Source organism: Sphaerodactylus townsendi, linkage group LG09, assembly GCF_021028975.2.
Source record: "Sphaerodactylus townsendi isolate TG3544 linkage group LG09, MPM_Stown_v2.3, whole genome shotgun sequence".
Classification (NCBI taxonomy): Eukaryota; Metazoa; Chordata; class Lepidosauria; order Squamata; family Sphaerodactylidae; genus Sphaerodactylus; species Sphaerodactylus townsendi.
Genome location: NC_059433.1, coordinates 65519766 through 65540477, shown reverse-complemented (window position 1 = coordinate 65540477; position 20712 = coordinate 65519766). Strand labels below are relative to the sequence as shown.

At 47.5% G+C, this 20712-nt stretch overlaps 1 protein-coding gene across 3 annotated transcripts in view; it reads right to left on the bottom strand.

The window, feature by feature from the left end:
• PTP4A3 (protein tyrosine phosphatase 4A3) overlaps positions 1–20712 on the bottom strand; it is a 152963-nt gene that overhangs the window by 1867 nt on the left and 130384 nt on the right. For all 3 annotated transcript variants that reach the window (XM_048508101.1, XM_048508103.1, XM_048508102.1), the window contains 3 exons: positions 8935–9065; positions 4545–4619; positions 1711–1824 (listed from right to left, as the gene is read on the bottom strand). In XM_048508101.1, the coding sequence (XP_048364058.1) occupies positions 1711–1824; positions 4545–4619; positions 8935–9065 (320 nt within the window). The remainder of the gene's footprint in view (positions 1–1710; positions 1825–4544; positions 4620–8934; positions 9066–20712) is intronic.

Below are 20712 nucleotides of genomic sequence, written 5' to 3'. Positions count from 1 at the left end.
GAGCAGCCTGGCTGGGCCGCCACCGGGTACCCTTTGGCTCCGTCGCGCTGCTGCTTTGGCTGGGCTGAGGGGTGGCCTGTGGCAAGCTCCCACTGGCTAAGGTAAGTGGGGGGTGGGGGCACGTGGGGCAGGTGTTACCCTGGGCGCCATCCCCCCCTCCACCTCTACCCTTATCCTCTCCTCTTCTCACTTCCTGTTCTCTTGGCTCCTTCCAACATTGATTTTTTTTTAAAAAAAATCTAATTCTAGCTCGTCTAGGCTTCGCAAGCATCTTTTCCTGTTCTGGACATCTGTGGAGAAAGTTTGCACAAGCACGGGCTTAGGTGCTGCGGGTGCCAATTGGGGGGGTGGGGGGGTGGGTATCAGATGGTTCTATTCAATCATTTGATTCAATTCAATCACTTGATTCAATTAATCACTTGATTCAATTAAGTGATTCGATTCAACTCAATCCAATCACTTAATTCAATTAACAGTCCAGGTGCTCGGGAGCAACAGCAGCAGAAGGCCATTGCTTTCACATCCTGCATGTGAGCTCCCAAAGGCACCTGGTGGGCCACTGCGAGTAGCAGAGAGCTGGACTGGGTGGACTCTGGTCTGATCCAGCTGGCTTGTTCTTATGTTCTTAATTCAATCACTTGATCCCCCACCCCCCCAATCTACAAGTCATGTACAAGATTCTGGTGTCTTTCCAAGCGACGGGCAGAAATTTTGTAAGCACAAAAAACCACGATTCTGAAACACACACCCTTGCCCCTGTAGCTAAGAGGACAAAAATGCCACGGATCAGAATCTTCTACAAACCACGTGCTTCCCTTTTCTGAGATCCGGACGGGCGAGCAACTTTGCTGCAATGTGGGGCACGGGAGGAGGACGGAGCTCTACCTCTGCCAACGTGGGTTAAATTCAACAATTACAATAAGAGCCTCGCGGCTACGCTGAAAGCTACAATCGAGAGCCCCGCCCCCAGCCCGTGCCATGAGCCACTATTCCCTACACCATCCAATTCACCTACCCTCTGCAGTTTTCCACCCCTAAGAGCAGCTAAGTACCTTGTCAATCAAGCGGGGACGGGGAGGAAAAAAAAAGGGGGGGGGCACGCATTCTTCCCAGATTGAGGCTGGGCAATGTCTCTGTGCCACACTCGGCTCACCAAAAACCTCCAATCTGACTCCAGGAGACGATGGAAATTAGCAAGGAGTGAGCCCAGGGTGGCCAGATAGATCCCTGTCAACTTGACAGCGCCCCTCTATGAGCCTTAGGAACGCAGCGGGAGTTATTGCATGGCGGGAACCCTGTCATCACCAAGAGATCAGCTCATAGGCAGCATCTGCGGAAGAAAGAGAGGAGAAGTCCTTTGCCTCTAAGGCAGGGATGGCCAACCTATGGCGCTCCAGATGTTTATGGACTACAATTCCCATCAGCCCCAATTGGCCACGTTGGTAGGGCTTGATGGCCATGCTGGCAGGGCTCGATGGGAACAGTAGTTCATGAACATCTGGAGCGCCACAGGTTGGCCGCCCCAGCTCTAAGGGCCGGGATCTGCTGCCGTTCTTCCCAGGTTCAAAAGAGAGTCATGGATACAGCAATTCTTTTCAAGACAGCCCCAACGAAAAGGACAACATCGAGCCCTCCCTGCACGTCTATCTGTGTTGTGTCACATGTGTACATGTGTTGGCAAGAGGCTGTTTCTTTTAAAACTGAGGTTACATGATGCAGCACTTGTTCTTGTGGTTCTGATGGTCCTTGAAACGGAGCCGCTGCTTCGGCCGATACTTCTCCAGGTACGTCAGCTGCTTGCTGTTGATCGCCCCGCGGCGCTTCCTGGGAAGGGGAAACACGGAGGAGGTCAGGTCAGCGGTCCAAAAACTAGCCAGTTGTCACGTATTCTTGGCCAGCGGTTTGGTTTCCTCCCACAGTGACCGGTTTCGGTCAAAGAAGAGAAGAAGAAGAAGAGTTTGGATTTACATCCTCCCTTTCTCTCCTGTAAGGAGACTCAAAGAGGATTACAATCTCCTTGCCCTTCCCCCCTCACAACAAACACCCTGTGAGGTGGGTGGGGCTGAGACAGCTCCAAAGAACTGTGACCACCCCAAGGTCATCCAGCTGGCGTGTGTTGGAGTGCACAGGCTAATCTGGTTCTCCAGATAAGCCTCCGCAGCTCAAGTGGCAGAGCGGGGAATCAAACCCGGTTCTCCAGATTAGAGTGCACCCGCTCTTAACCACTACGCGCACTGCTGCTCCAAAGGATTCAGGAGTGCTGTAGAACGGAGGAGGACAAATCACAGCCGGGAACGATCCACTGAGATCCCGTAAACTTTAACAATTTGTCAGGAACGCTGGCAGCTGGAGAGACGCACTAGGCCACGCTCTGGAAAAGTCAACGCAGTCAAAGGTCAAAGTGAGCAACAGAGTGGGAGCGGGAACCACGTTTGGGGCTCTGCCTGAAACTGAGGGTTTCCTGACCCAGACTTCTAATCTGGAGGAACTGGGTTTGATTCCCCGTCCTGCCGCCTGAGCTGTGGAGACTTATCTGGGGAATTCAGATTGGCCTGTGCACTCGCACACACGCCAGCTGGGTGACCTTGGGCTAGTCACAGCTTCTTGGAGCACTCTCAGCCCCACCCACCTCACAGGGTGTTTGTTGTGAGGGGGGAAGGGCTGGGAGATTGTAAGCCCCTTTGAGTCTCCTGCAGGAGAGAAAGGGGGGATATAAATATAAATTCAAACTCTTCTTCTTCTTCTTCTTCTTCTAGAAGTGGGAGCCACAGTGCTTGGATTCCAGGTGTAGATTTAAAAAAATAATTATTTGTCGAAACATTATTTGTCAAAACATTTATACTGCAATTAGTAAAAATAGCGAAATTATCTGGCCACGCTGAACTAGAAAATACAGGCAGTTTAAAAGACCAGCGGGATCTATGGGTAACCTATTTAAATGAGAAATATAATTTAAAAATACATTATTTTGGATGCTATTTAGAGGATCTTTAGTTTATCATCCAGACTAATTTAGATTTGCAAAGCATTTGTTTTATTAAAGTTGGAATGGATTATCTTCCTTTTTTTTTAGTAACCATACTTAGTTTGTACACTCGGAAGTCAAAAGTTGGGACAGAAAGAAGGATGTTCATATTGTATTTCTGAATTGCGTAATTTTATTTGTGTTTCTTGCATGAAGATTTAAGTTTATACTTACACAATGCAAATTTTTTTTTAAAAAAAACCCCATTTATACTCTGCCTTTCCTCATGGTTGAAGAAGAAGTGCGCCTTGAGGCTTCCAGCCAAATCCCTTTAGTCTTTCCGAAGCCCAAAGGCCTCAGCTGAGCGCACCAGACAGGCCGAACGAGTCCCCATTTGGGCAGCACGTTGTGCTCAAGGAATTAGAGGAAAGACTGACAGCGAATGCCAGAGAGCTGCTCCCGCTCACGACGGGAATTAGCTCCAAGGAAGAGCGCCGCATAGCTACGCTCGCCAAGTCGAGCTAGGAAACCAGATGGGCCATAATCCTCTGCATTCTGCCTGGTCAGTTTTTGCAAAAGGGGTCATTTCAGTCCTTCCTGAGCCCCAGATGATCGGCTGACATGAGGATGATACCCGATCCCCGTCCCTCGCTACGGGGAAGAGAGCTTAGGGACCATCGAGAGGTGTCGGTTTGGCAAACAAGATGAGCAACGCCCAGGGACTCAACTGTCCCCCAACACCAGACGAAACTGTATTGTCAAAGGCTTTCACGGCTGGAATCACTGGGGTGCTGTGTGGTTTCCGGGCTGTATGGCCGTGTTCTAGCAGCATTCTCTCCTGACGTTTCGCCTGCATCTGTGGCTGGCATCTTCAGAGGATCTGATAGTAGGAATGGAAAGCAAGTGGAGTATATATACTGTGAGGACCTTGCTATCTTCATTGTTACTCCCAGGCTACAGACTTCTTTGTAACTCACATACCAGGCTACTCTATTCAGAGGCCCTCCCCTTTTGACCTCCCAGTATATATACTCCACTTGCTTTCCATTCCTCCTATCAGATCCTCTAAAGATGCCAGCCACAGATGCAGGCGAAACGTCAGGAGAGAATGCTGCTAGAACACGGCCGTACAGCCCGGAAACCACACAGCACACCAGACGAAACTGCTATCCTGCATCAGGGCTGTACCACAGTTGGGACTCTCACACTTCAATGCTCCCCCACATAGAAAAAGGTCAGACACATTGGTCTGCCGTAGAACAGACAGGTTTGAGTCCAGTGGCACTTTAGAGACCAATAAGATTTTTGGAGAGCTCAAACCTCCAAAATATTGTCCATTTCCAAGGTGCTACTGGACTTGAATCTAGCATACCCTGTGGCACTTTTGTTTTTCCTCCCTGTTCTTTCTTGTGGTTGTGTTATCACCCCCTTTTTCTCACGATGGTGGGATCCTCTGTAGCCACCAGCAATTCCTGTTTGGAACGCCAGAAGACGCTGCCCAGCCGAGCCATTCTGCAGACACCTGGCCATTCGTCTGGCTATTTGCAGGCAGCTGGGAGGTTTAAGGCCAGGCACTTACTGTCTAATGAACTGAATGGCGTCTTCGTATTTCATTCCACTCTCGATCAGAGCCAGCGCCACCAGAACAGGAGCCCTAGGAAAGAGGGACCAGAGAGAACATTAAAGGTTGACGGTTGGGAACACTCTTACCAGCCTGCTAAAAACAAAAATATGAGATTGGAGAAACTCAGAAAGGTTTTCTTGCGACTTGCTGAAAAGTAACATTCATTGGCTCTGCTTGAGAATCTAGTGCTTTTCAGATCTGCATTGTCCTAACTGCAGGGGGGATTGGGGTGTGTGTGTGTGTCTTACAAGCAAATCAAATTTCCCCCCACATATTCTGCAACTGTGGAGAAGGGTCTCGAAAGCCACAAGCTGATTCATGTATGCACATGATCACAGAATCACAGAGTTGGAAGAGACCCCAAGGGTCATCAAGTCCAACCCCCTGCCGTGCAGGAACACACAATCAAAATAACTGGATGAATTTTCTACGCCGATGTGGCAGGATTATGGAATAAGACCCTCTTTGGAAAATAAGACAAGAAATGCGGCAGCGCCAAACTTGGGGAATTTGTATGATGTTTTTCTTGTTAAGAGGATGAGTACATTAACTTTTTTATTGCATTCTATACATTTTTGCGTTTCATGTCGTATTTTGTATAGTGTGTTGGGAGCTGCCCTGAGCCCGGTCTTTGGCCAGGTTAGGGTGGGATAAAAATCACAAGTAAAGTAAAGCCACAGTGCTGACCATCGGCTAGTTACTTCTGTAACCCCCATGCTCAGAATGGGTTGACCCAGAAAGGGGTGGAGACTCAAAGCAGCAGAAGGCTGCAGAGCTCATGTAGTTTGGAGGAGACGAGGCTACCAGACTCGGACCTTGGTTGTATAAGCCCTTAACACCTTGTTAAGGTAACTGCAATATTGTTGGGAACTACTGGGAAGGTAGTTGTTTATTTTTGCTATGTTGTAAATGTTGGAGATTATTGTTTCAGGGTTTCTTTTTGTGGTTGTAATGGGTGAGAGTTCTCCTGGAAACCTTCATCATGTTGAATCCTGTTCATCAAGCCCTTGGAGTCTTCAGGAGCCAACCCACTTGCAAAGAAGAATTGGACTTGGCAGTATCAGTAGACTGTAAATAGAAGGACTTGAAAATGCAACCTGAACAGGACCTTGAAGTGTGATGTTAAATGTTGATGCTGTGTGTTATATGTTAAGAAAGTAAACCATTTTGTTTTTTAAAATCGTTGTTGCAAACTCATTCCAAGTTCTGCCCCACAGAACCCACAAGCTGAGGTTACACTTCCTCCCAGCCAAACGTCGGTTGTAAGGTGGTTGTGATGATACGGAGGAGGGGAGAATTATGTGCACGGCCTGAAGCCCCTCAGAGGAACGGCGGGGGAGAAACGTAACACTGCTGGCAGATGTTCCAAGCTTGTTTTAAGCCAAAAGATACTGTGAATAACAGCTATGTATTAGTCAGGCCTGAACGATGCCGAGACGGAGAGAGAGAGGTAGTAGCTCAGTCGCTGCTCATCAGTTTGGTATACAGAAGGTTCCCGCTTCAACTCCCATTTCGATTTAAAAGGACCAGGGAGTCAGCGATGCGGAAGACCTCCACCTGAGACCCAGGTAGGAAGCCAGCTACTTTTAGACTGGAGAAGAGAAGGTGAAGGGGCGACATGATAGTCATGTTTATATATTTGAAGGGATGTCATATCAAAGAGGGAGCAAGCTTGTTTTCTGCTGCTCCGGAGGCTGTGACACGGAGTAGTGGATTCAAGGTGTAGGAAAAGAGATTACACCTAAACATAAGGAAGAACTTCCTGACAGTAAGGGCTGTTCAAAAGCGGAATGCGCTGCCTTGGAGTGTGGTGGAGTATCCTTCTTTGGAGGCTAGAGGGCCATCTGCAAGGAGTGCTTTGACTGTGTGTTCCCTGCATGGCAGAGGGTTAGACTGGATGGCCCTGGTGGTCTCCCCCAACTCTATGGCCCTTTCCACACGGCCTCTCCACTAGCAGAAATTATTCAGGTGAAGGAGAGGGGGCCGTTCACATGGGAATGTGCGAGCAGCCCCCGTAGGCCGGCACCCCCCCCACTCACCTTGTCCTCCAGCGTCGGTCTGGAGGGCTGCAGGGACCCGCCCATGCTGCCCTCTGACCTCCAGGGGTCAGAGGGCAGCATGGGCGGGTCTCAGAAGCCCTCCAGACTGACGCTGGAGGACGAGGTGAGTGGGGGGGGGACGGGAAAGCGGTGTCTTTGGCGTGGTGCTGTTTGCACCGCGCCGATGGGAAGGTGGCGCTTTCCAAAAACCTCCCTTGGGAAGGGAGGTGGAAAGCGGCGCCTTCACGTCGCTCGGGGTCGCACAGGACAGCGCTGCTGCAGCTGCCTGTGCGAACAGCTCCCCAAGGACCGGTGTTTTTCCATCCCTGGGCTGCTGTTTTTGGCCCCGTGTGGAAAGGGGCCCAAGATTCTACGACCTTAACAGCCACTGCCTCTGAGTAGACATACAGATTCTGATGGGCCAGTGGTCTAATTCAGTAAAAGACAGTTTCATGTGTGTTAACGTATTCTAGTGCAGTGTAATGGTTAGATTGTGGGACTGGTCTCAGGGAGAACGCAGGTCAAAGCCCCCTCGTCCTGAAGTTTGCAGGGCTCCCTTATCCAGTCACCCTCTTTCATCTTATCCTACCTTACAGGTTCGACGTGAAGATAGAATAGAAGAAGGGAGAATGACATATTCTACCCTGAACCTCTTGGAATATGGTGAAAATTAAAATGCCCTAGATCGGATTTTTCAGAAATACTGCCCCCGCGACAGAACGTGCAGCCACACAATCTTTAAAACGTTTCTTCCTAAAAGAAGAAGAGGAAGAGTTTGGATTTATATCCCCCCTTTCTCTCCTGTCGGAGACTCAAAGGGGCTTACAATCTCCTTGCCCTTCTCCACTCACAACAAACACCCTGTGAGGTAGGTGGGGCTGAGAGAGCTCAGAAGAACTGTGACTAGCCCAAGGTCACCCAGCTGGTGTGTGTGGGAGTGCACAGGCTAATCTGAATTCCCCAAATAAGCCTCCACAGCTCAAGCGCCAGAGAGTGGAATCAAACCCGGTTCCTCCAGATTAGAGTGCACCTGCTCTTAGCCACTGCTCCTTAGCCACTACACCACTGCTGCTCCTTGAAAATAGTGGGCTTGAAAATAGTTTCAAGCCCACGTGGGAATTGTCTGGTAAAATTTCAGGAGCTGTGGCTCATTCCGCACATGCAGAATAATGCACTTTCAAACTGCTTTCAGTGCTCTTTGAAGCTGTGCGGAATAGCAAAATCCACTTGCAAACAGTTGTGGAAGTGGTTTGAAAACGCATTATTTGGCGTGTGCGGAAGGGTCCAAAGAGATTGTCCAAACAAGGTCAGGGGCCACCAAAGGGCATGGCTCAAGTTCCTGGGCCGATCTGCTGCCAAACATGCAGAAAGCACGATAACCATGAACAGAAAATCTCCCGCAAACTTGCACAATGGCGATCTGGAGTGATATAGTGGATATAGCAGTGATGGCGAACCTTTTCGAGACCAAGTGCCTAAATTGCAACCCAAAACCCACTGATTTATCACAAAGTGCCAACATGGTAATTTAACCTGAATACTGAGGTTTTAGTTTAGAAAAAACGGTTGGCTCCAAGACGTGCGTTACTCAGGAGTAAGCTTGGTGGTAGTCAGTGGCTTTGCTTTGAAGCAACCATGCAACTCTTCCAACAGATGAATCACGACCCTAGGAGGGTGTACTCAGAAGCAAGCCTCATTGCCAGCAACCAAGCTTACTCCCAGGTAAAGGATTGCGCTTTAGTTTAACAGCGCTTAACAGGGTTACCTACACTGCTTCCTCAAAACTAGGTCTGAGGTTTAATGCTAATAATCGAGCCCAGTGGCCCAGGCCAGCCTAGATGTGTGGAGGGGGCACTCTGCTTGTGCGTGCCCACAGAGAGGGCTCCGAGTGCCACCACTGGCACCCGTGCCATAGGTTCGCCATCACTGGGATATAGTGTTAGACGAGGGTCGTCCGGGGAGACTTGGGTCTAACCCCCACTTCTATCATGGAAGCTCATTTGGCTACCTTGGGCTTGCCGTGAGCGCTCAGCCTGGCTTACCTCACACGGTTGTTGTTTTGAGAAAGTAGGGGAAAGAGAACAACGTTCTAAGCCGGATTTGCGTCCCAACTGGGGAATTATAAATAAAGAAATGAAGTGCAAATTCATAATCTTTCCACTGCATTCAGAATGTGGGTGACTAATGGAGCTGGTCTGTCTGTCTATCTCTCCATGGATCTATATTTAGAAATGTCAATACACACAGCACGGAACAGAAGGACGCCGATCCCGTTCCCCTGAGATTCGGGACGTTCCTCTGCTTACCGTCCCAGGCCAGCCACGCAATGAACGGCCACGCAGCTGCCGGGATCTTCGCAGAACTTAGTCTTCAGCAGGTTCAGCCAGTCGTCGACGATTTTGGAAGGTGGGGGGGCCCCGTCATCAAACGGCCAGTCCTGGAGGAAGGGCCAGAAAGAAGAACAAAGACACGCTTTATTTTTGGACTATTTTAAAAACACGCACGCATACATTGAGGCAATACTCCCTTGTACAACACACAAGCCTTTACTGGCATATAAAACAGGACCAAATTTTAAAACAAAACAAGGTTAAGGAATACTGTTAAAATGACTAATTTCCAGTATAAAATTTGCAACAGTTTCACAAAAGAGCACATCAGAGCTGTTCAGGAGATTGGGTATCTTATAACACTCACGCCACTGAGAACATTGCAAGAAAATGGAATTCATGTATTTCATGCGTATCTTATTGTATTTAGGGCACAGAAACAAAGAACGGTCAAGTGTTTCAACCGTAGTCATATCACATGAACAAACTCTTTTAGAACGTTCCATATTAATACTCCCTTGTATGTTTTTATACCTGGCTCTTTGGCATAGTGGTAGACAAGGAAGAAGTTCTGGCAGCCATTGATAAACTAAATGCTACCAAATCCCCTGGCCCAGATTGCATTCACCCAAGAGTTCTTAAAGAGCTCAAGCATGAAATTGCTGATCTTCTCACTTTAATATGCAACTTATCCCTGAAATCAGGCTCCATCCCTGAAGACTGGAAGATGGCTAATGTCACACCAATCTTTAAGAAAGGATCTGGGGACCCGGGAAATTACAGGCCAGTCAGTTTGACATCTGTTCCTGGTAAATTAGTAGAATCTATCATTAAAGATAAAATTATAAAACATGTAGAAAAGCAAGACCTGCTGAGAAAGAGTCAGCATGGCTTTTGCAGAGGCAAATCCTGTCTTACAAACTTACTAGAGTTCTTTGAGGGTGTAAACAGGCATGTGGACAGGGGTGAACCGGTGCACATTGTCTACTTGGATTTCCAAAAGGCTTTTGACAAAGTTCCTCACCAGAGACTGTTGAGAAAACTCAGCAATGAAGGAATAAGAGGGGAAGTCCTCCTATGGATTAAAAACTGGTTGAGAAACAGGAAACAAAGAGTGGGTGTAAATGGGAAGTTCTCACAATGGAGAGATGTCGAGTGGTGTCCCCCAAGGATCCGCTTTGGGACCAGTGCTCTTTAACTTATTCATAAATGACCTGGAAGTAGGTGGGTAGCTGCAGGCCAAGTTTGCAGATGATACCAAATTATGTAGGGTGGTGGAGAACCACAAAGGATTGCGAAGAGCTCCAAGCGGACCTTGATAAATTAGGTGAGTGGGCTCAGAAATGGCAAATGCAGTTCAATGTAGCAAAATGTAAAGTGATGCACATAGGGGCAAAGAATCCAAACTTCACATACACGCTACAGGGGTCAGTGCTATCAGTCACAGACCAGGAAAGGGATTTAGGCGTCTTAGTTGATAGTTCCATGGGAATGTCAACTCAATGCATGGCAGCTGTAAAAAAGGCAAACTCTATGCTGGGGATAATTAGGAAAGGAATTGAGAATAAACTGCAAAGATTGTCATGCCCTTATATAAAGCAGTGGTGCGACCGCACTTGGAGTATTGTGTCCAGTTCTGGTCGCCGCATCTCAAAAAGGATATTGAGGAGATAGAAAAAGTGCAGAGAAGGGCAACAAGGATGATTGAGGGACTGGAGCACCTTCCATATGAGGAGAGGCTGCAGCGTTTGGGACTCTTTAGTTTGGAGAGGAGGCGGCTGAGGGGGGATATGATTGAAGTCTACAAAATTATGCATGGGGTAGAAAATGTTGACAGAGAGAAATTTTTCTCTCTTTCTCACAATACTAGAACCAGGGGGGCATTCATTGAAAATGCTAGGGGGAAGAATTAGGACTAATAAAAGGAAACACTTCTTCACGCAACGTGAATATGCTGCCACAGGAGGTGGTGATGGCCACTAACCTGGATAGCTTTAAAAGGGGCTTGGACAGATTTATGGAGGAGAAGTCGATTTATGGCTACCAATCTTGATCCTCCTTGATCTGAGATTGCAAATCCCTTAACAGACCAGGTGATCGGGAGCAACAGCCGCAGAAGGCCATTGCGTTCACATCCTACATTTGAGCTCCCAAAGGCACCTGGTGGGCCACTGCGAGTAGCAGAGAGCTGGACTAGATGGACTTTGGTCTGATCCAGCTGGCTTGTTCTTATGTTCTTATAAAGAAGAAGAAGAAGAAGAAGAAGAAGAAGAAGAAGAAGAAGAAGAAGTAGAGTTTGAATTTATATCCCCCCCTTTTTCTCCTGTAAGGAGACTCAAAGGGGCTTACAATCTCCTTGCCCTTCCCCCCTCACAACAAACACCCTGTGAGGTGGGTGGGGCTGAGAGAGCTCCGAGAAGCTGTGACTAGCCCAAGGTCACCCAGCTGGCGTGTGTGGGAGTGCACAGGCTAATCTGAATTCCCCAGATAAGCCTCCACAGCTCAGGCGGCAGAGCTGGGAATCAAACCCGGTTCCTCCAGATTAGATACACGAGCTCTTAACCTCCTGCGCCACTGCTGCTCCTAGCGCAGTGGACCATGGCGTAGATCAGACAGGGGACTTGGGGTTCCCTTCTGTACGTGTCTTGTCTGGACAAGGCAAGAAGGGCTCTGTTGTCTCAGAACAAGGGCCCGCTGTGATTCCAGGACCGGTTCCAAAAATGCCTCTGCTTACCATCCCAGACGGTATAAGACAGGATAGCAACAAAACTCGCTCAAGTGTCTGCCTTGAAAATCCTACAGGGTTGGCTGCGACTTGATCTACTCTTTCTACCAACAAAGCCTTTGGCTGTCACATTTATTTATTCTATTTTATATATATATTATGCCTTTCACTCCAGTGGGGAGCTTATATTATACTCCTCTCTTCCACTTTATCTTCACAACAACCCGGTGAGGTAGGCTGGCCAAGAGTTTGTGAATGACCCAAGGTCACCCAGCAAGTCTCTCCACGGCAGAGCGGGGACTTGAACCAGATCTTCGTCTCTCTAACCACTAAACCACACTGGCGGCCACGTTAAGACGGCAGCAATCCCATAAAGCAATTACACACTGCGCAGACGCATTTCACTAAGAACCTCATAATTCTAAGCTTTGAAGAGAGAAGTTCATGAACTATGAAGGCGAATTAAAAAAACAACAACTTTTGGGCTGTTGCGTTCTTTCTGGTTGGTGGGGTTTGTAAGTCATAATGTTTGCGTTTTCAGTCTAGTAATGTCATATCCTGGCCATTCCACTCTGACTTCACTGTGATTTAGGGTAGCTGTGTTGGCTTGCAGTTGGACAGCTAGATTTGAATACAGGACCAATAAGATTTTCAAGATATGAACTTTCAACAGATACAAGTGTACTGAGAGTCAGTGCAATGTCGTCAGACTAGTCCAGGGGTCTGCAACCAGCGGCTCTCCAGATGTTGATGGACTACAATTCCCATCAGCCCCTGCCAGCATGGCCAATTGGCTGGTGGGAAATGTAGTCCATCAACATCCGGAGAGCCGCAGGTTGCAGACCCCTGGACTAGCATCTGGGCGACCTAGGTTTAAATCCACTCTCTGTCAAGCAAGCGTACACTTGGGTCAATCGTACACTTTCAGCCGAACCCACCTTACAAGGCTGTTGTGAGGACAGAGGGGAGGAAAGGAGAATTTTGGAAGCCACCTTGGGTCCCAACTGAGGAGAAAGGTGGGGCATACATACATACATACATACATACATACATACAGCCTTTATTGGCACCATACACAAAACAGTTTACAACCAGAGTAACATTAATATAGCTCAAAATAACCATAACTTAATATAAAAACTTCCCTTTGCGGAAGTACCAATTATATCAAACAAAAACTTAGCAACTGGTTCAGAAAAATCCTGATTAGAGTTATCCAAAAAATGCTTTATCCTTTGGTCATCTGTCATCTGTTAGAAGATGTGAACAATACTCGATGCTTATACCTTAAGTATACTCTATTTGGGCAGTGAAACATAGTGTACGCTAGCGTTTCCACTTGTGCACTATTGCATAGGCACAATCTTTCAGCCCTTGGTATTTTTTGAAACCTGCCCTCAAGTAAAGCAGATGGCAAGTTATTAAATCTTGCTAAAGGTAGAGTATAATTAAAGTAAATAGAACATAAGAACATAAGAACAAGCCAGCTGGATCAGACCAGGGTCCATCTAGTCCAGCTCTCTGCTACTCGCAGTGGCCCACCAGGTGCCTTTGGGAGTTCACATGTAGGATGTGAAAGCAATGGCCTTCTGCGGCTGTTGCTCCCGAGCACCTGGTGTGTTAAGGCATTTGCAATCTCAGATCAAGGAGGATCAAGATTGGTAGCCATAGATTGACTTCTCCTCCATAAATCTGTCCAAGCTCCCTTTAAAGCTATCCAGTTTAGTGGCCATCACCACCTCCCGTGGCAGCATATTCCAAACACCAATCACACGTTGCATGAAGAAGTGTTTCCTTTTACTAGTCCTAATTCTTCCCCCCAGCATTTTCAATGAATGCCCCCTGGTTCTAGTATTGTGAGAAAGAGAGAAAAATTTCTCTCTGTCAACATTTTCTACCCCATGAATAATTTTATAGACTTCAATCATATCCCCCCTCAGACGTCTCCTCTCCAAACTAAAGAGTCCCAAACGCTGCAGCCTTTCCTCATAAGGAAGGTGCTCCAGTCCCTCAATCATCCTCGTTGCCCTTCTCTGCACTTTTTCTATCTCTTCAATATCCTTTTTGAGATGTGGTGACCAGAACTGAACACAGTACTCCAAGTGTGAACGCATCTCACGGCTTTATATATATGGGCATGACAATCTTTGCAGTTTTATTATCAATTCCTTTCCTGATTATCCCCAGCATAGAGTTTGCCTTTTTCACAGCTGCCATACATTGAGTTGACATTCCATGGAACTATCAATTAAGACGCTTCAAATCTCCCTTTCCTGGTCTGTGACTGATAGCACTGACCCCTGTAGCGCATGTGAAGTTTGGATTTTTTTGCCCCTATGTGCATCATCACTTTGCATTTTGCTACATTGAACTGCATTTGCCATTTCTGGAGCCCACTCACCTAATTTATCAAGGTCCCGCTTTGGAGCTCCTCGCAATCCTTTGTGGTTCTCAACCACCCTACATAATTTGGTATCATCTGCAAATCCTACACCACGCTTACCCACCCCTACCTCCAGATCATTTTATGAATAGGTTAAAGAGCACTGGTCCCAATACGGATCCTTGGGGGACACCACTCCCCACATCTCTCCATTGTGAGAATTTCCCATTTACACCCACTCTTTGCTTCCTGTTTCTCAACCAGTTTTTAATCCATAGGAGGACTTCCCCTCTTATTCCTTCATTGCTGAGTTTTCTCAATAGTCTCTGGTGAGGAACTTTGTCAAAAATAAATGCTCCTAACATCTTAGAACATAAGAAAGAGCCTACTGGATCAGACCAGAGTCCATCCAGTCCAGCACTCTGCTACTCGCAGTGGCCCACCAGGTGCCTTTGGGAGCTCACAGGCAGGATGTGAAAGCAATGGCCTTAAGAACATAAGAAAGAACCTGCTGGATCAGACCAGAGTCGATCCAGTCCAGCATTCTGCTACTCGCAGTGGCCCACCAGGTGCCTTTGGGAGCTCACATGCAGGAGGTGAAAGCAATGGCCTTCTGCTGCTGCCCCGAGCACCTGGTCTGCGAAGGCCTTTGCAACCCTCAGATCAAGAAGGATCAAGATTGGTAGCCATAGATCGACTTCTCCTCCATAAATCTGTCCAAGCCCCTTTTAAAGCTATCCAGGTGAGTGGCCATCAACACCTCCTGTGGCAGCATATCCCAAACACCAATCACACGTTGCGTGAAGAAGTGTTTCCTTTGATTAGTCCTAATTCTTCCCCCCGGCATCTTGTTAAATCTCTAAGATGCTACTGGATGCAAATCCGGCTGTTTGCTGCAATTTGCAGTTGGAAGGTTGCAATGGACTGTCCTGTTTATCTTGGACGCAAAAGGAAGGTTGGTAAGAGTTCATTCTCCCTCCCTCCCTCCCTCCCTCCCTCCCTCCCTCCCTCCCTTATGGGAGGATGCTTTCTTAAGTGCTGCCTCTGCCAGTCAGCGCCTGGACACCCGACGGCCGAAGGAAACACTTCTTGCACGGGACTGAAAACGGGAGTTCTTTTCCAAGCTGCGCTTCCTGGTTCCAAAGGGAAACCGGTTTCCCACCCCCAACTTCCCCGCCGCCCCCTTCCCTGCAAGCCTCTCCCTTTGGCACAGCTGGCCCGCTTAAAAGACGTCTTCTTCCTGTGCTTGCTCTGCTCAAAACCTCCAGAACGGAGAGAGCGGCCAAAGCCCACATTGCATCCCGCATCGAGGTGGCCAGGAGTCCACGGAGGCTGTCCTCACAGTGAACCTTATCCAGCTGCAACCGTGAACCTCCTCCTTGGGCCAGGGCCCTGCCAGTGACGCAGGACTCGACTGCCGGGGGTCTGAGTGTAGGGGTATTGGGTTGCCAATCTCCAGGTGGGGCCTGGAGACCTCCCAAAATTACATCTGATCTCCGGGAGATAGCCACCAACCCCTTGGAGAAAAAGAGAGAGAGAGAGAGAGAGAGAGTTTGGATTTATATCCCCCCTTTCTCTCCTGCAGGAGACTCAAAGGGGCTGACAATCTCCTTGCCCTTCCCCCCTCACAACAAACACCCTGTGAGAGGTGTATGGGCTGAGAGCTCCTGAGAAGCTGTGACTAGCCCAAGGTCACCCAGCTGGCGTGTGTGGGAGTGCACAGGCTAATCTGAATTCTCCAGATAAGCCTCCACAGCTCAGGCGGCAGAGCTGGGAATCAAACCCGGTTCCTCCAGATTAGATACACGAGCTCTTAACCTCCTACGGTGGAATCTATGACTTTATACACTGCTGAGATACTTCTCCTCCCCAAACTCCCTTTTCTGCAGGCTTCATCTCAAAAGCTCCAGCAACCCCCTGCCATGCAGAAAGACACAATCAAAGCACTCCTGACAGATAGCCATCCAGCCTCTCTTTAAAAACCTCCAAAGAAGGAGACTCCCCCACTCTCTGAGGTAGTGCATTCCACCATTGAACAGCCCTGATGGTCAGGAAGTTCTTCCTGATGTTTAGCTGGAATCTCTTTTCCATCGCCTTGAATCCATTACTCCTGGTCCTAGTCTCTGGAGCAGCAGAAAACAAGCTTGCTCCCTCCCCAACATGACACCCCTTCATAAGAACATAAGAACAAGCCAGCTGGATCAGACCAGAGTCCATCTAGTCCAGCTCTCTGCTACTCGCAGTGGCCCACCAGGTGCCTTTGGGAGCTCACATGCAGGAGGTGAAAGCAATGGCCTTCTGCGGCTGTTGCTCCCGAGCACCTGGACTGTTAAGGCCTTTGCAATCTCAGATCAAAGAGGATCAAGATTGGTAGCCATAGATCGACTTCTCCTCCATAAATCTGTCCAAGCCCCTTTTAAAGCTATCCAGGTTAGTGGCCATCACCACCTCCTGTGGCAGCATATTCCAAACACCAATCACATGTTGCGTGAAGAAGTGTTTCCTTTTATTAGTCCTAATTCTTCCCCCCAGCATTTTCAAATATCTAAACATGGCTATCATGTCACCTCCTAACCTTCTCTTTGCCAAACTAAATATCCCCAGCTCCCGAAGTCTCTCCTTGTACGGCATAGACTCCAGACCTTTGACCATTTTGGTTGCCCTCCTCTGGACCCGTTCCAGCTTGTCAGATGGTGTTGTTGTACTCCTACATTCCTGCTGGGTGACCTTGGGCTAGTCACAGTTCTTTGGAGCTCTCTCAGCCCCCACCTACTTCACAAGGTGTCTGTTATGGGGAGAGGAAGGGAAAGGAGCTTGTAAGCCACCTTGAGTCTCTGTGCAGGAGATAAAGGGGGGATATAAATCCAAACTCCTCTTCTTCCGCTTCTTCTTTTCTAAATTCAAGCTTCTAAATGTTGCTCAAGACAGCTATCCACTACAGTAATCCAAATAGCCACCCCATATAAAATCTCAAAGATTGCATTTGTGGGCCTACTAAAGCTGGGGAATTCAGATTAGCCTGTACACTCCCACACACACCAGCTGGGTGACCTTGGGCTAGTCACAGCTTCTCGGAGCTCTCTCAGCCCCACCTACCTCACAGGGGGTTTGTTGTGAGGGGGGAAGGGCAAGGAGATTGTCAGCCCCTTTGAATCTCCTGCAGGAGTTACCAGTTGCTAAGTTTTTGTTTGATATAATTGGTACTTCCGCAAAGGGAAGTTTTTATATTAAGTTATGGTTATTTTGAGCTATATTAATGTTACTCTGGTTGTAAACTGTTTTGTGTATGGTGCCAATAAAGGCTGTATGTATGTATGTATGTATGTATGTATGTATGTATGTATGTATGTATGTATGTATGTATGTATGTATGTATGTACCATGTTTCCCCAAAAATAAGACAGTGTCTTATATTAATTTTTGCATCTAAAGATCATGCTTTATGTCCTTATTTCTTTCAGGGGATGTCTTATTTTTCTGTGTTCTGTTCGTCGGGCATGCTTCCAAACAAAAACTTTGCTACGTTTTACTTTTGGAGGATGCCTTATATTTCACACTTCAGGAAAACCTCTACTATGTCTTATTTTCAGGGGATTATTTATTTATTATTTATTTTATTAGGCTTTTATATATCACTTCTATCCCTCTCAAGGGCTCTAAGGTACAGCATATAGGTGCAACAATATAAAATAGTTAAACATTTAAAAGCAGCTATAAAAAAACTAAAAAAAATTAATCTCCAAAGAATTGTACAACTAATCTCAGTAAAATAGAGATATAAGTGGCGTCCAGCATTCCAGTTTTAAAATTCCCTCCCCAAAAAAAAAGGGAGGCATGGCGTAGTCTCTATTAACCGCCAAATGTGCCTAGATGTCCAGAGGCCAAGGCGTCTTATATTTGGGGAAATAGGTTATGTATGTATGTATGTATGTATGTATGTATGTATGTATGTATATATGGCTGCATGTATGTATGTATGTATGTATGTATGTATGTATATGTATATATGTATGCCCACCTTTCTCCCTACAGTTGGGACCCAAGGTGGTTTCCCAAAATTCTCAACTTCCTCCCTCTGTCCCTCACAACAGCTTCCTGTAAGGGTGGAGTTCGGCTGAAAGTGTACGATTGACCCAAGTATGCACGCTGTTTTGACAGAGAAGTGGATTTAAAACCTAGGGTAAAAGCCTAGATGCTGAGTCTGGGGTTCAGCAATCTCGCGGCTGCCTCGGATAAGTTGATGGATCTATATTTCCCACCAGCCACTACATGCTGGTGGTGGGGCTGATGGGAATTGTAGTCCATCAACATCTGAGAGTCATTGGTTGCAGAACCCCTGGACTAGTTCGACGCATTATCATTGCACTGACTCTCAGTACACTTGTATCTCGTTTAGAAAGAAAGTTCATATCTTGAAAATCTTATTGGTCCTGTATTCAAAATCTAGCTGTCCAACTGCAAACAACACAGCCTACCCTCTAAATCACAGTGAAGTCAGAGTGAAATGGCTTGTGGATATGACATTACTAGACTGGCATAAACGAAAACATGACTTCTCTACAAACCCCACCAACCAGAAAGAACTAACAGCCCGTGTTGTTGTTTTTTTAATTCGCCTTCATAGTTCATGAACTTCTCTCTTCAAAGCTTAGAATTATGGAGGTTCTTAGGTGAAATCGCTAGCTCATGCGCCAGTGTGTAATTGCTTTGCTGGGATTACAAATGCTCAACGCGGCAGCCGCAGTGTGGTTTAGTGGCTAGAGAGACGAAGATCTGGTTCAAGTCCCCGCCTTCTGCCCGTGGAGACTTAAGGTGACCTGTCATTCTACACTCTTGGCCAGCCTACCTCAAATCGGTTGTTGTGAAGATAAAGTGGAAGAGAGGTAGTATAATATAAGCTCCCCACTGGAGTGAAAGGTATAATATATATATAAAATAGAATAAATAAATGCGGGACAGCCAAAGGCTTTGTTGGTAGAAAAAGAGTAGACTGTCGCAGCCAAGCCCTGTAGGATTTTCAAGGCAGACACTTGAGCTAAAGTTTTGTTGCTATCCTGTCTTATACCGGGTCCGGGATGGTAAGCAGAGAGGTATTTTGGAACCGTCACTGGAATCACAGCGGCCCCTTGTTCTGAGACAACAAGAGCCCTTCTTGCCTTGTCCAGACAAGACGCATCGCACAGAAGGGAACCCAAAGCTCCCCCTGTCTGATTCACGCTTCATGGTCCACTGGCGCCAGGGAGCAGCGAGGGCGCAGGCAGAGGGATTATGAGTCCGTGTATCTAATCTGGAGGGAACCGGTTTGATTCCCAGCTCTTCCGCCCTGAGCTGTGGAGGCTTATCTGGGGGAATTCTAGATTAGCCTGTGCACTCCCACACACGTTTCAGCTACAAGGTGACCTTAGCTAATCCACAAGCTTCACCAGAGTTTCTTTGCTCCCACCCACTCACAGGTGTTTGTTGTGAGGGGGGAAGGGCAAGGAGATTGTCAGCCCCTTTGAGTCTCCTGCAGGAGAGAAAGGGGGATATAAATCCAAACAACAACAACAACAACAACAACAACAACAACAACAACAACAACAACAACAACAACAACACCTCCTCCTCCTCCTCCTCCTCCTCCTCCTCCTCCTCCTCTTCTTCTTCTTCTTCTTCTTCTTCTTCTTCTTCTTCTTCTTCTTCTTCTTCTTCTTCTTCTTCTTCTTCTTCTTCTTCTCTTCTTCTCTCCTCTCCTTCTCTTCTCCTCTTCTTCTCTTCTTTTCTTCTTTTCTCTTCTTTCTTCTAGCCCCAACCTTTCTCTTGTGCAGAATATAACTACAAGGAACCCCCCCCCCCCCTCCTTGGTTTGGGAAATCTATGAACCACTGAACTACAGTCTGAAGTGATATTCCAGAATGTGGCTTTCGAGGTGTGTTGAGGATCAGGACAGTGGAAACTGTACTGGAGGGGGGGGGGGGACTGGACTTCCCTCCCCTCCCAACTCAGAACATCACCCTCAATGCTGCCTTTCATTATTTGTAATTATAGAGGCAGAGCTGGTGTTTACGAGATCTGCCTCTTCTTGCGCTCTTTCTTTCTCCTGCCGACAGCTTTGGGTTACCCAGCCAACGGGGAACTTGGATGCATAATTTCATACATTCCGTATGAGATAATCAGAGGGGGTGAACGCGAGCAGCTGGTTTCACTCATGCAAGCAGAGAGCTTTGGGAGCCCTTAAAACAAAAAAAAAAGAGAAAGCTTTATAGCTCCCGGTGGAAGTCATGCTCAGCCAAGCCTGCCTGCCCTGAATTCCCCCCTGCACCTGCTGATGAAGAGGGCGTTCCCCGTTCAGACAGCATAGAAATGGGGCGCAGAGCTTCAGTTTCACCCACGAGCAAATGCTATGCTGGTGAAAAGTGTCATCAAGTCACAGCTGACTATAGGGTTTTCAAGACTCTTGCCATGGCCTGCCTTTTGAGGAGCAGTCCTGGACTTCTTTGGTGGTCTTTCATCCTCCAAGTACTAAGGAGGGCAGGCCCTGTTTAGCTTCTGAGGCAAGATCTGGCTAGCCCTGGGTGGAAGCTATGAAGCACTGCCCCAGCGGAGAGGCTTTAATTGGCAGCTGGATAAACACTTGTCTGGGATGCTCTAGGCCAGCGGTGGTGAA